Source organism: Labeo rohita, chromosome 17, assembly GCF_022985175.1.
Source record: "Labeo rohita strain BAU-BD-2019 chromosome 17, IGBB_LRoh.1.0, whole genome shotgun sequence".
Classification (NCBI taxonomy): Eukaryota; Metazoa; Chordata; class Actinopteri; order Cypriniformes; family Cyprinidae; genus Labeo; species Labeo rohita.
The window spans coordinates 22,055,502-22,071,612 of NC_066885.1; the positions used below are offsets into that span (position 1 = coordinate 22,055,502).

Here is a 16,111-nt window from a genome sequence, read left to right on the forward strand (position 1 = left end):
TTCGACGCTTTCATTCTTGTCCCTCCACTCATGTCCGACCCGACCGGCCCACGTCGCTGTTGTCGCGGTCTATAATGACTGTCAGGACCTGCTCGTCTGAACCTTGCACTCACAACCGCTGCCCATTATTTTAAATGAGACCTCGCTAAAGTCCGTTTCGGTAACAAGCATTCCTGTGCTGAATAAAAATGAATGTTTTCGTTCGCCGGATGTATAGGTTAAATGAATGTTTTTTTCAGGGTAATTAATGCTTACATTAAATAACCATTAAATACATAGCTAATAAACACACAATTTCTTTAAAAAACAAGGTGTGTATATATATATAGATAAAAAACGTTATTGGCACATGACCGTTTTAGCAGTTGTCAGCTTGTGTGAAGTGTTTCTGAAGCAAAAGCCTACCTGTGGTTGCATAAAATGCGACAAATTGTCTTGTGGGGGTTTCAGTGTGTTTGACAGGACCTTTCAAATTTAATGAGAGTGACGTCTTGCTTGGCCTAGAATCCAAACGTGTGCGTAGGCTGCTTGAGGACGCCAAACACGTCACTTCAAATTCGGTCGAGAATCCTCATTACCGACCCTTATCTTGTAACTCATGATCCTATAGGTTACGCCCAGCGACAGGTAGGTCACGCGTCTGAGTCAAGAACATTATAGTAGGGAAAAGCTGGAACATGCAGTTTTGATCATGATTTTGTGATCATGTGGCACTTTCCAGATTTATCTCTATCCTTTTTTTCAGACATCATTAGGTGCTCTGACGTCCAAACAGTTGTCTTTTTTCTTCTCTGATTCTTTCCTCTATTTTAAGGCTCCATCCAAACAGGACAGTCAGGGGTGTGGCCTTCTCTGTTTCAGCTCGGTTTCCGTTTCAACAACAAGAATGACACACGCCTTTTTATCTTTTCTGTTTCCCCCTACAACTTCTGACAAAAACAGAGGTATATATAATCCCACACAAGCAAAGCCTGTATAAATTCACCCTGGCACCTGACAATGCACAACAGAGTTCGGGGTAGAGCTACAACCTGAGAAGTTCATAAAGCAATACATACAAAGAGGTACCACAGGCAACTTCTTAATTAAATACCTACCTAGAGTGTTAGACAGAAATATTGGACATCACGAACCTCTTTGAGACACTGCATGGAAGATTTGCAAACCAGCTTGGAGTCACACAAGACTGATTGGATTTTTGACTCCAGACAAAGAACTTCACAGCAACATACGGCCAAGAGGAAGAACTACTCCACAAAGGTAATTTTATAATTACAAATGAGAATATATTGAAATGAAATGAATAGTAAATGTAGTAAAATAATTTAAATATATTTGCATTTATATGGCTTACAGAGCTCTTTATAATTTAATGAATGAATTATATCAAATGTTATAGTTTTAAATGTTTTTGAATATAACAGAACAGATAGAATGCAGACAGAAATCAGTTTAACTGATGTCAACGTTTTATAAAAAAAATCAACTGAACTCTTGTATTTTAAAAATATAAAATGATGTAGCTATTAATATGTACCCTTTTAGCCTGTTCTGAAACACTGCTGTATAACGTAAGTGAGTGAAAGGGTGTGAATAATTTATATAGACGTTTGAAATATACTTCTGATTGGCTGATGTATGAGTTTAATTTCAAAGTGGCCTGTAGTCAGGACTATCTTCTAGCAATAGTCAGCATTCCTCATATTTCTCATATCTGAGTAAAATTCAATATACATTTTGTGCATGTATCTTCTCTACCTCTTCCAACTGTACAGAAATATTTTACTAACATTATGTCTTGGTTAACATATTAATCTGTAGATGGTGGCTTTATCCTTGCCTCCTCGTCCTGCCCTGTTGTTCTTAGTCCTGATGAGTGTGACACTGACAACATCTGCATTTCCCCACCCTCAGCTTCGACCTCTGCAAAGGTATAACTGCTCATTATATTACTGTAATTATAAATAATAATCATTTTCTTGGTATTCCTCCCTTTTAGCAGCTATAGCCTTGTATCTATTTGGTGAAAACTCACCAAACTTTGCATGCATGACAAGTCTGTAGTTAATTGCATTCTGCGTAATTATGGGATGGATGAGATGTGCGGTTACTTAGCAACTAGTCCTTATATTTCCAGTATTCAAAACATAAAATCCACAGAGCTAGAGATATAACATTTCACATGGAAGAATTTTTTCTCACAAAGAGCAAATTTGCCTAAAGTACCAGAAGTTCTGCTACTGAAAGCTTATTAGATCATTAGATCAGGATTTTATTGCATGTCGTTTTTTTGGAGATATAATTTATGTTTATAGGGTTCTGTAAATTGCTAGACAGTAAATGCAAATATTTTTCTGTAACAGAAAGTTATAAATCATGGTTTCATTGTCCATTTAGAGTTATACTCATACTTTCTGACACTTCTCTTTCTTCTAAACAGTAACTTGCCTGCTCTCGGTCAGGAGGACTCCAAAGGTGAACAGTGGGAAGTTCTGTATCCCTCCATCTCACTCCGTGATTGGAGCATTCAGATGCTGACCGCTCCAGATTTTGGTGCAGCTAAAGCTGGAACAGAACAGCTGGTGGGGGATGATTGGCTTCCGCTCAGCCAGTCACAGATGGAGGAGGAGCTGGTGAAGGGCTGGCCGGGCAACTGGCCTTCACGGGTGGGTCACCAGCAGAAGAGGAACATAGTGGTGGCAGATGACGCTGCATTTAGAGAGAAGAGTAAGCTTTTGACAGCGATGGAAAGACAGAAATGGCTCAATTCCTATATGCAGAAACTCTTAGTAGTTAACTCTAAGTAATTATTATGTTTATGTAAATGTATATATATAAAATATATTGAAAAATATTATATTTCACGTGGGAGAAAAATATTTGATCATCACAGATAATGTAACCAAGCCGAAGGGTTAGTTCCAAAAATGAAAATTCTGTCATCATATATTCATGCCATTTTAATCTGACATGCTTTTCTTTCCTGTGTGGATTGGAACACTAAAGGAGTTATTTAGCATGATGCCCAAGCTGCTTTTTTTTTCAACAAGAAAGTAAATCATGCCGTTTTGTAATGACATGATATAAATAAATGATGAGAACTTTCATTTTTGGGTGTTCTATTACTTTTAAAAACTCAGTATTTTAAAAATATATGTAGATAAAGGTGTTTTCTCTTTCTTTTAGATAATCTTTGAATAAGGCAAATGCATGATGTGTTTGTTGGTCTGATCATGATTTGAATAAACACCTGAAAACTACTGGTATGACTGTTTGAGCAATTTTCAAATAGCTTGCACGGAATAGGGATGCACGGAATTTACGCTGCCATAATAGATTTACACACTTTGTTTTTGTGCATTTTTTTTGACAATCTGTTAAATGCTTTTACATAGGACATATGTGACATAATGTGAATATCTTTAAGATGTTTGACGATCAAAGTCAGTTCCTCAGTGACTTGATGATTCCCAGCAGGCACGGGTTGACGTCAGTATTTGGTGACAATTTGACATTGACTTAACGTTGGATTTTGGTTACATAACCTAAAAACAACAAATATTAACGTCAGCTGACATTGATATTGGACATCCCCTTATGAAAATTAACCATGGTTTTACTACAAATAAAACAACAACAACAACAACAACAAAAAACACTTGTCTTGCTACACTAACCAAAGTTTAACCATGATGTTTGTAGTAAAACTATGGTTATACAAATGGTAATCAACCCTGCAAAAAAAAAACTTTTTCTAGAATAAAACCATGGTCTATTTTCATAAGGGTCAAAATAACATTGACATTAGACGTTGAATTGACATTGAATTTTGAATTTCACCTGATGTCGGAACCGGAATTTAAACATATATAAATGTCTTATGACATTGTTTGCCTGCTGGGTTAGTTTTGTCGATTGACTTGTCAAATACCAACAATTATTCATTTATGCAGCAAACTTATAAGCTCTAAAATTTACAATTAATTAGTCAATACATTGATGTAAGTCGTACAAACCTAAAATATATAATATACACCACTGTAATGTTTCAGCTGTTGGATGGAGGAGGAGCTGAAATGGATTCATACTGTTGACAAATGCTGTTTAATAAGAGTCATTGTTTTGTAAATTGAATATCATTGTGTGCGCTGTTTGCTAATGCGCATGCAATGACATCTGATGAAACGTTAAGGTTTTGGTTCACAAGCTTGTGATTTTATTTAGTTTCTCAAAGAAAAAACTCAACTAATACTGTAAAATTGTAAAATATACATGAGAATCGGTTGGTACTACATTACTATAGTATTGAAAATTTAAAATTAACTGATTTGTATACAAACACTTAAATTACACTCAGAGTTTTTTTTTTTTTTATAATAAAGTTAATTCTACTTCAGTTTGTTTTTTGAAATAAAAATGGTGGCTGTCATAAAAACATAAATTAAATATTGAAGAACAATAAATATGTTATATGGCTCATATAATTTGCAAATTTTACTCTCTAGAGTTAATTTTCTAGCTGACTATCCATGGTGATGGAATGTTTTTTTTTTCCCTGAGGTAAATGTGACGTTACTTGACATTGTTTACAAGCTGTTATATATACTGACGTCTTTCCGCGGTTGAAACGATTGAGCGATTACATGAGACAGGATCCGGATTTCAGTAAATTGTACTCTTTCTTTTAACATACCTTCGGTTGTTCATTCATGTTTACTTCATGATGTAGCCTGTTAAAATGGAGGAGACGATCAGTTCATGTTCCGCTTCTCTTACAGCGATCTGTCACTCCACATGAACAGCGCCAAAACGGTATTTATTGTTTGAATGCTGTAATAGAATGGACAGAAATTGAAGTCTGATACTTTGATTAATATCAGAAGTAACAAAGCCCAAAGCTTATTGCAATTTATTGGACGGGACGTGTGTTAAAATGTTCCATTCGTTAACTGAAAACAGGCTAGACTAATCGATTCTTGGGTTACCGAGAAATATGTCATATATTGCCTATATGAATTTTTAGAAAAGTTCATCATTTAAAAGTTCAGGTGAGGTGTATTAGAAAACACATTGGTAACAGGTTGCCCTACATGTTTGATTACATTATCTGAATGAATAGATTTTTTGAGATGCCGTGAAGGTACCATGAAGTGAACCAAGCTGGTAAATTGAGCTGTGTGTCAGAGGAGATAGGACCTCCCATGATGATACTAGTAATTTATCGCCAAGCCGAATTATGATGTGCTTAAAATGGAATTTTTAATGTTCTGACAGCAGAAAATTAAATAGGGCCATGGTTAAATACACCCTCATGACCTCATTAGCCTCGAGCTAGCAGGCGATTAATCAACTGATTGGAGAGGCTTGAAGTATGAGGAAATCTCTGACGGCAGAGACTGCGACAGCTGAATTGCTGCTTCAGGTCATTTGTTGGAATTTTTCAATGTTTATTTCCTTTACCTTTCGAAATGGCTTTACAAAGGTCAAGTCTTGCAAGTAGCGCCAGGAGGAGTTGTTAAAAACTCTTCTTGTGAATCCTGCGCGGATGGTTATGTATTCAGCCTCCAAGAAGTATAATTTATAGGCTGTTTGTTGGGGATAATACATTTCAGCAGAAAGTGATTGACTCGCACAGTTCAGCATTTATCTCCAGGTGTCAAAAGTGTCTATATGTCAGCTCAGAAGTGCAAAGGAACAATTTATGGCTCTTATGGAACGTGCTGGCATCTCTGTTAGGAGTGAGAATTGTGGTACAGGAAATCTTCCTGCTGCTCAGGCCTCGTAGTGAGGAAGCCTATAGAAACTCTATAACGGTGAGATGGATGAGAGGGCTGAGGATCACAGGAACTGTAATTTATCACTCCCTACAGCTGGCCTACATGGCAGCCAGAGCCAATCAGCAGTAGCCAAATTGCTTTCTGCACCCCATTCTCACCAAGTGGAACTGCGTCTCAAAGCTCATGTAGAATCACCCGGTCCTGCCGTTTCTCAGCGGTTCTGGCACAAGTGTTGTCTCGGCGTGGGAGTGAATCCTGTGTTTTCTGTTTATCAATTAAATAGCTTTGATTACCTTGATGTTCAGTGTTAGCTGGATCTGCATTTGCTGCTTTGAAAGGCATATTTCAGATGTCCAAACACACCACAGTTTCAAGATTATGGAGGTTTTATTACATTTTGCAACATTTAAAATGTCACAGCTAAATGAAAAGAAACAAGATACTAATAATAATAATAATGATAATAATACAATTATCTCCTTGAAAACATCTGGATTGTATATTAATTCATGTATTACCATCCAACATAATCTGTTTTTTAATGATCTCTTTTTCATTCTCTCTCCCATTCTCTCTATGCACACGTACGAAACTCATAAAGACTGAAAATTAATTTTGGCAAATTGAAAGTTTCCATTTTAATCCCCAGGAAACGAATCCTGTGAGAGCTGTCTCATTTTAAAACATGCTCACATCTCAACACGCAGAAAATCATTTTCATCTTCAAATTACATAAAGCTTTAAAACATAATTTGAAGTTCACTTGAAGTTTGTTTCTTGCCTCGGATCTGCTTACAGATTATGGTAAGAGGAGTGGACTTAACTAGTGAAACATGATACGCTTCATTTCTCATTCTTTGCTCGTCGGCAAACCTAGACGGGATTTCCTCACATTTTATGCACTGATTTTTTGGGGGGGTAAAAATGTTCAGAATTATGAAATGCATGGTGATCTGAGAGTACTGGACTCTCATTAATAGCTGAAAGCATATTCAAACTAGCCAAAATATTGTATAAATTAACACACAAGGGGCAAGGCAACTTTGAAGAACTGACGAGCATTCAGATTCTACAGAAATCTGTGCAGATTTCATGTGGAGAGCAAGGTGAGCCACCACAACACAAATCTCTTTAAAAAACATCCCATATCTAACATCACAAAACAGCTGCTTGAATTTACAAAATCCGGTTAAAATCGAGATTTTGTGAGCCACCATTTGTGCATCTGAGCATCAATGGTCTTTGAACACTCAGCTTTGATGAATAGGACTTTAAAAATTCTTCAAAATAGTAAACTCCTTGCTCGGTAGTAAGGGGACTAGAAGACGGTCGTCTTCTTCCCACCCTTATCACTAAAGTCTTAACGTTTTTGTCAGCTCTGGTCACGTGTCAATCACCTCACGGGCCGGCGAAGGCTCTTCTGGGAGGGTGGTCGTGGCGTTTGGTAGAGTTTGATTGTGTGGCACAGAGTTCTGCTGTATCTCCATTGCAATCCCAGCTGGGTCTTGTGGGGGAAACTCTTTAACTTGTCTCCGGTACTCGAGGAAGGTGCAGGCCTTAGTGGCGATGGCAACTACGTTCTTCCCGATGAAGATAGTTGAGACTCTGCTATCTTGGAACAGCACCATGTTGACGCCTCTGATGAGGATGGTGACAATATTAATGGTCACCAAGCTGAGGACCGGATAGAGCATCATCTTCTGAGGCGACACATGCTCGCCCTGCACACTGATCTCACTCAAAGAAACGCAAGGCAAGATGAGCAACAGGATGTAGCAGTAGAAGAACATCAGGCCCTCGGCCCAAATGGGCAGACCTGTCCTTTGTGGCTCCCAAAGGTTAGCCTGGATGTCCAGGACATCCAGAAGGTCAAGCGCTACCCAAAAGAGTCGACCCCGCATGTCCTCCTTCTTCCGGAAGGTTCTTACGTACTCCATGCTGTCGAGCGCGACCAGGACGAGGTAGAGCCCGGGTACGCAAACCGACAGCAACAAAGTCAACGCCTTCCGAGCTACCGTCTCCAGACTTTTACGATCAGCCTTGTAGTTCTGGAAGACAAAGTAGAGCTTGATCTCCAGAACGAAGATGTAGAGGAACCAGAGGATCATGGCGTAGCCACGCTTTGCAGTCCTCACCTCAGCACCCACCCACACCGCCACGTAACGCAAGACTATGAGAAAGCAAATATCTCCAACCAAGACGATGATGCAGACCCCGATTTTGCGCGGGCCCTGATTCTGCTCCACAAGGTAGGCATCCATGAAGGCCATGCTGGTCATGATCACAATGGTGGTTAAACACACATGCCGCTTATCAGGTGGTGGCAGAACCATGGTGCTGTTTGTTTAGCAAAGTAAAAAAACTAACAAATTGTAGCCGTCAAAAAGTAGCAAGGTTGTCCATTGATGCTGGTGACTGAGGTGACTTTGCTTGTTCAGCAAAGCTCCACACAGGCCACTCTTTACCGCATTTCAAGCTTCACATGGCCTCCACACCAGTTTCGTATGTCAATATCTTTATAATTCGAAGTGACTCTGATATATCTGTTTGTGCTGAGCCAGATTGTGTCGACTTCCTGACCTAACCGACATGGGCCTGCTTGTCCGTGTCAGCTGACCCACATAAACTGCATGACTGGACACTGTGCCGGTCTCTCGTCGCTGTGTCTTACTCCTGCATCGTAGTGAAGACGAAATGGGTGGTCACAGCTCTGTTTCTGCTCTGCCGGCTTTGAGCGCCTGTGAATTAAGGAAAGAAAAATTAGTTCTTTTCAGAGAATGTTTTTGACCTTGTTCCAACCTGTGAAGCTTTAAAACAAAACACTAGGGGTCACTGTGGTAATTTAACACAATCAGATGTAACTAACCATCCCACAAGTCCTTGGGTTCACTTCACATTCCTCTAAAGCCTTTTATGTTGAATAGGCTTTAGCTGTTTTGAAGGACGCTGAATTCGTCATGTTTAAATATGCAAAAAGGATCATTTTGTATGTTTAAAAGTAAGCATTCAGTCACTTACACTGCTATTTAGCTAATGCAATGTACCCTGAATTTGTTTTCAAGCTTTTTCCCCCTTACCATGTGACTTTATTCCAGTTCTCACAGTGATTGAACACTTTTGAATACTTTTAATTGAATATTCCTCCTTTTTGTATGAGTTCTACAAGCTGGATCTCGCTATGCAGCATTATCCATACTTAGGCATGACAGTGACAGCTACTAGAATATCATTCCCTAATATTCCTATGAGTTCTGAGTCACCAGCTTCCATAGCAACGGTTTCTATTGAGAGACTGATAATAAGTGATGATGAGTCTAACGCAGCGGGGAACCCTCGGATTTCTGGAAAGCGAGATATTACTGGATGTGCGACAGGCAGAGGGTGTGCACTGACTCTGATATCTAGGTGTGAGGTGACTGATGTGAATAACAATAATTCTAAAAAACTGATTTTCAGCTGATTCCTTGCCAGTTTTAGTAGGCATGAAATATAAAAAAACATACCATTTAAATGCTGGCATCTAAGATAAAGAAAATCTTCAGACTGCATTTTGTTCTGATTAGAACTCAGCTCACGGTCACAATTTGGATGTTATCGTGACTAGATTTCCTCTTCAGCTGGAATATTAGGGAACAACACATAAATTTGATCAAGAGATTAGCGTTGATCTACTGTCTGCTGTATGAAATTCCAATTACAGCAACATTTTGCACTCCACTAACACAGCGGACCTTCACAATTTCCTATTGCTAGTTGGTTCACGTCAGTGCTGCTCATGTTTGATATATATGGAAGCAAACATTGGGAGTATTTGCTCACACGTCTCCTCAAGTGATTGATTTCTATCTCAAAGAGATAGCAATCTTACACAACAAATCAGTACTTTGAGAGAAATACACAAAGCCATGAAAAACTAATGGATGTTACAGAAAAATATAGAGTGCATGTGGCAGTATATCATGTATTGTGTGGATGCTGTTTCCACAATCATAATTTTACCTGCGTTTATCAATGCATTTAGCTTTGGATAGGAATTCTGGCTCTGTTCATTGTAAATTGTGCAGTGGATCAATAGCACTTCTGCAACATTATGCAAAGCAGGGATGGGACCTGATGGACATGTTCTGATAAATTGCCTTGTGACATATTATTGAGTGACCCCAGTATAAATCAAGTTTTATTTTCGAATCCCCAAAGTAGAATAGTTTTTTTTTTTTTTTTTTGGTATGAACTGTCTTGTTTCTGACATGTGCAGTAACTTAATTTGTGTGTTCTTTCAATATGACTGCTCTGTTAAACTCTTCGGAAAATAATTTGGTTATGCATTGTGCCTCCACACTGCTTGCGGCCTCCTCCTTCTCTTTCTCTATTCTAGTGCAGAGATTTTCATTTCTGACAACATGACTCTCTGACCTTGTGAACTTCTCTCATCTGTTCAGTTTCAGAACATGCAGCTGAGCAGAAGATTGAACTATTTGTTTTGGAGAGGGTGGAGGGAACCACAGATTGAGACACAAAGCTTGATTTGCGGAATATTTTTTATGATGTATTTTGCCTCAATAGAATAGTTCAAATGAGTACTTAAACGTGTAAGTTTGAATATGGCATTATAATTTTTATATGATTTGCTTTTATTCACCCACTTTTTATTCTCGATTTTGGAACCGATAAATTCAAATTTGCTCTATTTGCTGTCATTTAAATCTATGCTTTAAAAGAGAAGTCCACTTCCAGAACAACAATTTACGAATAACTTACTCACCCCCTTGTCATCCAAGATGTTCATGTCTTTCTGTCTTCAGTTATAAAGAAATTATGGTTTCTGAGGTAAACATTTCAGGATTTTTCTTCATATAATGGACTTCAATTGTGCCCCCGATTTTGAACTTCCAAAATGTAGTTTAAATGCAGCTTCAAAGGGCTCTAAACGATCCCAGCTGAGGCAGAAGGGTCTTATCTAGCGAATTGATTGGTCATTTTTTTTTTTAAATAAAAAATTGTATACTTTTTAAGCACAAAAGCTTGTGTAGCACAGGCTCTGGGATGCACGTTCTTGAATGATTCGTTCATTTTGAACGGATCTTTAATGTGACTCAGGAAGAACGAGTCGTCTCGGGGAGTGATTCGTTCAGTCGCACATGCGCAACATCCAATTAGGTTCTGTACTGGAATTAGTTCACCTGTTTCGAGTCTTCGGGTTTTTCGAGTCGTTCGTTCATCTTATGGGTCTGTCACGTGATGAACGAATGACTCAAACCTGAAAACTTGTCAGATAAGAGGTGAGGTAAGGTAATCATAGAATAAAGACCCAGGTAAACAATTAATTAATCTTTTGTGTTTCTTATAGCATTATAGTTTTGTCTTGTATATAATGTGGTCAATGTTTGTGTAAGCAGTAGATGTGTTAGGGAAGTAACATGTAACATTTTAATTATATTTAGGGAAATGAACGAAATGACTCGAAAAAAGATTTGTTCATTGTGCTGAGTCAGTAAAATGATCCGAACTTCCCATCACTACTACGAATCATGTCTAAGTTCATCGTCTATGTACTCCGGCTCAAAAAGGTAGAGAATGGCGAAAAAACTTATTTTCTTGTTTTCTCCTACAACTTCAGAATTATCTGACATCGTTGTAGCTGTTTGTTTGTAAACAGCGTTTGACTTACTTGCAGTTTGTTAGTCTTTGCGCGTTTGCTTTGTAAACACTGGGTCTGTAGTTCAATAGTACGTGGTGTCATTAACGCACATCCCAGAGCCTGTGCTACACAAGCTTTTGTGCTTAAAAAGTATACAAATTTTTATTTTTTCGGAAAAAATGACTAGAAAAGACCCTTCTTCCTCAGCTGGGATCGTTTAAAGCCTTTTGAAGCTGCATTTAAACTACATTTTGGAAGTTCAAAATCGGGGGCACAATTGAAGTCCATTATATGAAGAAAAATCCTGAAATGTTTTCCTCAGAAACCACAATTTCTTTACAACTGAAGACAGAAAGACATGAACATCTTGGATGACAAGGGGGTGAGTAAATTATTTGTAAATTGTTGTTCTGAAAGTGGAGTTCTCCTTTAAGTACTTTTCTGTTTGGTTTGATCTAATTGAGTTTCTAACCTAGGGCTCTATAAGATTTGATTTCTATGCAAGTCTGTTTCTGCCTAAGAGGAAAGAAAATGGTAATAAAAAAGGTAATTTTGAGATAAGTAAAGTTGTGAGATATGAAGTTGAACTGGGAGATATAAATTTGCAATTACAACTTGCAACTGTGAAATATAAAGTCGCAATAATGAGAAGCAAAGTCACAGTTGACAAATATAAAGTCAAATTATAAGAAAGAGAGTCATATTGTGGAATATTAAGGGATATAACGAACAGAATAGCTATTTATTGTCATATCATGGTAGGATAGGGATTTTGGTAGAAGATCTGGATGTTCCAGAGCTGGACTTGGTTCTCTATCAGACACACATCTACACACATTCCTCTCCCAATGTACTGTACTGTAAGTGAAGAGAGCAATGGAGTGAGAGCATTAAATCAAGAGTTTAATTAAAGTGGCAAAACACATGGGAGCAAATAAGTGTCTGGAGTAGTAGAGAGCGAGCTCATCAGCCCAATCAATAGACACATGAAGAATATTCCCCTCCTGTGAAGCAGACAAACCTTAGACACTTACAGCAGCCCATAAGGCAAAGCATTACAGGCAGTACTGTATGTTTACTAATGGCTTCAAAATACAACACAGTTACACAGAACATAAATTGCACATGAAGTTGCTGCATTGCAGCTGTAACCCGTATAAATAACAAATAAGATACATATAATATCTCAGTTGTTTCACTTAGGCAGCAAGAGGATTAAATGATGCACAGTTGAAGACATTTCTGCTTCTCAGATGTGTCTTCTGAGAAAAAAGACCAGTGATCTCACACTGGTCTTCACTATTTTTAAATCTGAACATCTTTACCAAACAAGTCATTTCAATATGAACTCAAATATTTCTCAATAATTCTTCTAAAATCAATTATTCTGAAGTCTTTTTCTAAGATATGCTGTTGACATTTTGTTTTTTGTTCATTTTTTTTAGGAGAAAAAAAACAATAAAATAAAATAAAATAATGTAAGATATATCTAATTAAATACATTGAAGTCTATTTTATAGTTCATTGAGATTTTTGCATTGTGACAGTTATGTACATTTTCTCTCCAAATTCTGATTACTGAGATTCTTAATTTGTTGCACAAAATGTTTATTTCCTCAAAGGAAATTTAGGAGAAACATCTGATAAAATAAAATAAAATAAAATAAGATAAAATAAGATAAAATAAAATAAAACAAAATAAAATAATGCATGCTAACTTTTTTTGGTCCATTGATTTTTTTTTTTTTTTTGCATTATGACATTATTTTCATGACAATTGTGCATTCTCATTACTTAACAAATCATGATAAGTTTGCAGAGATTTCAATATGAACTCAAATATTTCTCAACAATTCTTCTGAAATCAATTATTTTAAAGTATTCTTCGAAGATAAGCTGTTTACATTTTCTTATTGTTCATTTCTTTAATACAAGCTAATTACATAAATTGTTTTATAGTCTATTGAGTTAAAATAAAATAATAAAATAAAATAAAATAAAATAAAATAAAATAAAATAACATTTTGCAAAGACATTGTAACATTATATTTATGACAATTAAGTGCATTTTAACTCCAGATTTTCATTACCAAGATAAATAAATGTTTATTTCTAATGAAAATTTAGAAGAAAAATCTGAAACAAGGTGATATTAAAATAAAATAAAATAAAATAAAATATGCAAGCTATCTAATTAAATATATTGGAGTCTGGTTTATAGTCTGTTGTGTTTTTTTTTTATTTTATTGCATTGTGACATTATTTTCATGACAACTGAGTGCATTTTCCCTCGAAATTCTCATTACTGTGATTCTCATTTTATTGCACAAAATGTTTATTTCTTCAAAGGAAACATCTGAGACAAAATGAAATAAAATAATACATGCTAAGTCTTTTTTTTGGCCCATTGTTTTTTTGTTTTGTTTTGTTTTTTGTTTTTTGTTTTTTGCATTGGGGCATTATTCTCATGACAATTGTGCATATTCCCTCCAAACTCTCATTACCATGATCCACCTAAACAAACAAACAAACACAGAGATATTATTTAACTGATGAAGTATTTATAAATCACGGCAGGCCATCACTTTCAAACCAAGCTGTCTAGCATCGTCTCCGGTTATTTACACATCTGTTTCCCAAGCTGACACAGATCTAGCGACTTTCCAACAGGCTTAGCAGAGAAAGCATGGACGAAGCTTACTAAACAATTTAAACACGGGGTGATTTGCATTCCGCGTTGCGCCGGAGACACTTTATTAATTTTCAATGAGCACACAACAAACTTTCCCGAAAGATATTTTCGAAAGGAAGTTTATAAATGATGTTTAAAATTTCATTTCTCATACATACTTAACAAATAGAAAAACAAAGTAGTTTATTTAAAAGCTGCCGGAAGCCTGCGGCTCTGTCACTGACACTTGCTGACAGCTCAGTAAGTAGCGAGGGGCCGGATATACTGTATGTATACTGCATAGAGGTTTCTGTGTTGCTGTGGTAACAGGCATCCGTCAGTCCAAGACCCCCAATAAAAGAAAACAATAATGAGTGTGACTCTTATTTCCGCTCAGTAATGAAAAATAAAAAAAGAGCCTCTGTGCTCCAACTTGCCTTGAAGTGGAGGATTTCGTGCTCTTTCCCTCTTTTCATCTTGGTGTTATTACAGCAAAAGACTCTGAGATCAGAAAGACCATAGTTTTCTAAAGCCCTTTTTGTGGACACACATGGATGTACAGCCTGGCATCGCAAAACATAAGCAGACTGCTGTTTGAACATTCCCTGCGCGTTTGTGTTTTCTGTGAAAACACCGCATCTTTTCTGTCAGTGTAAAAAGAGATTCAACTAATCATTATATGAATCGATTCAACAGTCAGTTATTCTTATAGAAAGTGATTCAGCCATCAATTATTCTAACAGAAATCGATTCACCCTATAGAAAATAAATCCAGTGCTAATTCTTATGGATTTCTATGCGAACGCGACTTCTGTCACATAGGAAGTGAGTTTGTCCTTGTATTGCCTCTTTACCCACCTTCATCCCCCATCCCCTCGTGAGTCAGGTCTCTCATCCTCCTCCATCTCTTTGGAGTCCTCTCCAGGGCTGTTTCATACTCTCTTTCAACTCTCCTACTCATTGATTGACCTCTCTCCCTCTTTCCACTGCATTCCTCCCCCTCATTCACTTAATTAAAACGGCGAGTGTCTGAAAATCTGAGAGGGGCTTTGTAAGGTAATGAATGAGCGTGCTTTCTGCTCTAGTTGGGTAAAGCTCACAAAAACAAGTCCAGGTCACATTTCACATCAAAAACAAAACAAAACTGTAGGGTATTATTTTTTGCTTATTAAGCAAATGAGGCCTATTTTATTTTTGCTGTTTATTTTCATTTTTTAACATTTTTTTCATTAAAAAGCCACAAAATCATATTGGCCATCATTTTCTTTTCATTACCATAATGCATATGTATGCTTTTGCAGCATTCCCAGGATTTTCATTAGAATCTCATTATTATATTTATAATAGTTCATTCAGTTCATTTTTTTTAAATCATGTAAATTTGTCTCCCAGTCATTAGACTATCAGAAAATGAAGAGACAAACAATTCTATTTTATATTTTTACATTAATAATGTAATCAATATTCTATTTATTTAAGCCATGTATGAATCTCATTAAGTTAGTGTTTTTTAAAGGAGAAGTCCACTTCCAGAACTACAATTTACAGATAATTTACTCACCCCCTTGTCATCCAAGATGTTCATGTCTTTCTTTCTTCGGTCGTAAAGAAATTATGTTTTTTGAGGAAAACATTTAAGGATTTTTCTCCATATAATGGACTGATATGGTTATTAAATGATAAATGCGGCTTCAAACGATCCCAAATGCGGTTGTAAACAATCCCAGCCGAGGAAGAAGGGTCTTATCTAGCAAAACGATCGGTTATTTTCATAAAAATAATGCAATTTATATGCTTTTTAATGTCAAAGGCTCATCTTCTCTTGCTCTTCTGTTTCTTTTCCAGTTCATGACAGTTAGGGTAAGTTGAAAAACTCCCATCTTATTTTCTCCCTCAACTTTAAAATCATCCTATATCGCTGTTTTACCTTTTTGGCTAAGGGTGTTTGATCTGCATGTTCACTTTGCAAGGACTGGGTGGGTACTTCTGCAGCGATGTAGGATGAAGTTGAGGGAGAAAATACGC

The 16,111-nt window shown here is 36.9% G+C and overlaps 2 protein-coding genes across 2 annotated transcripts in view; one reads left to right on the forward strand and one right to left on the reverse strand.

Annotated features, from left to right (window-relative positions):
• The first annotated feature begins 674 nt into the window (after positions 1-674).
• pth2 (parathyroid hormone 2) lies at positions 675-3,198 on the forward strand. Its single transcript, XM_051133745.1, has 3 exons — positions 675-1,260; positions 1,822-1,931; positions 2,441-3,198. Exons 1-3 carry the CDS (start codon positions 1,150-1,152, stop codon positions 2,805-2,807), a joined length of 588 nt encoding a protein of 195 aa, XP_050989702.1. The 5' UTR covers positions 675-1,149; the 3' UTR covers positions 2,808-3,198.
• Positions 3,199-6,202: 3,004 nt separating this feature from the next.
• The window catches only part of tmem121aa (transmembrane protein 121Aa), a 28,547-nt gene continuing 18,638 nt past the window's right edge, over positions 6,203-16,111 (reverse strand). Inside the window, exon 2 of the mRNA XM_051133736.1 lies at positions 6,203-8,515. Coding sequence (XP_050989693.1) covers positions 7,160-8,110 — 951 coding nt within the window. The 5' untranslated portion in view covers positions 8,111-8,515 and the 3' untranslated portion in view covers positions 6,203-7,159. The remainder of the gene's footprint in view (positions 8,516-16,111) is intronic.

Bases quoted from the DNA above. Each gene is read 5' to 3' on its own strand.
- pth2 (XM_051133745.1), top strand. From the start codon at position 1,150: ATGGAAGATTTGCAAACCAGCTTGGAGTCACACAAGACTGATTGGATT. The intron at 1,261-1,821 runs GTAATTTTATAA...ATTAATCTGTAG, and splicing joins GGAAGAACTACTCCACAAAG to ATGGTGGCTTTATCCTTGCC. The intron at 1,932-2,440 runs GTATAACTGCTC...TCTTCTAAACAG, and splicing joins CAGCTTCGACCTCTGCAAAG to TAACTTGCCTGCTCTCGGTC.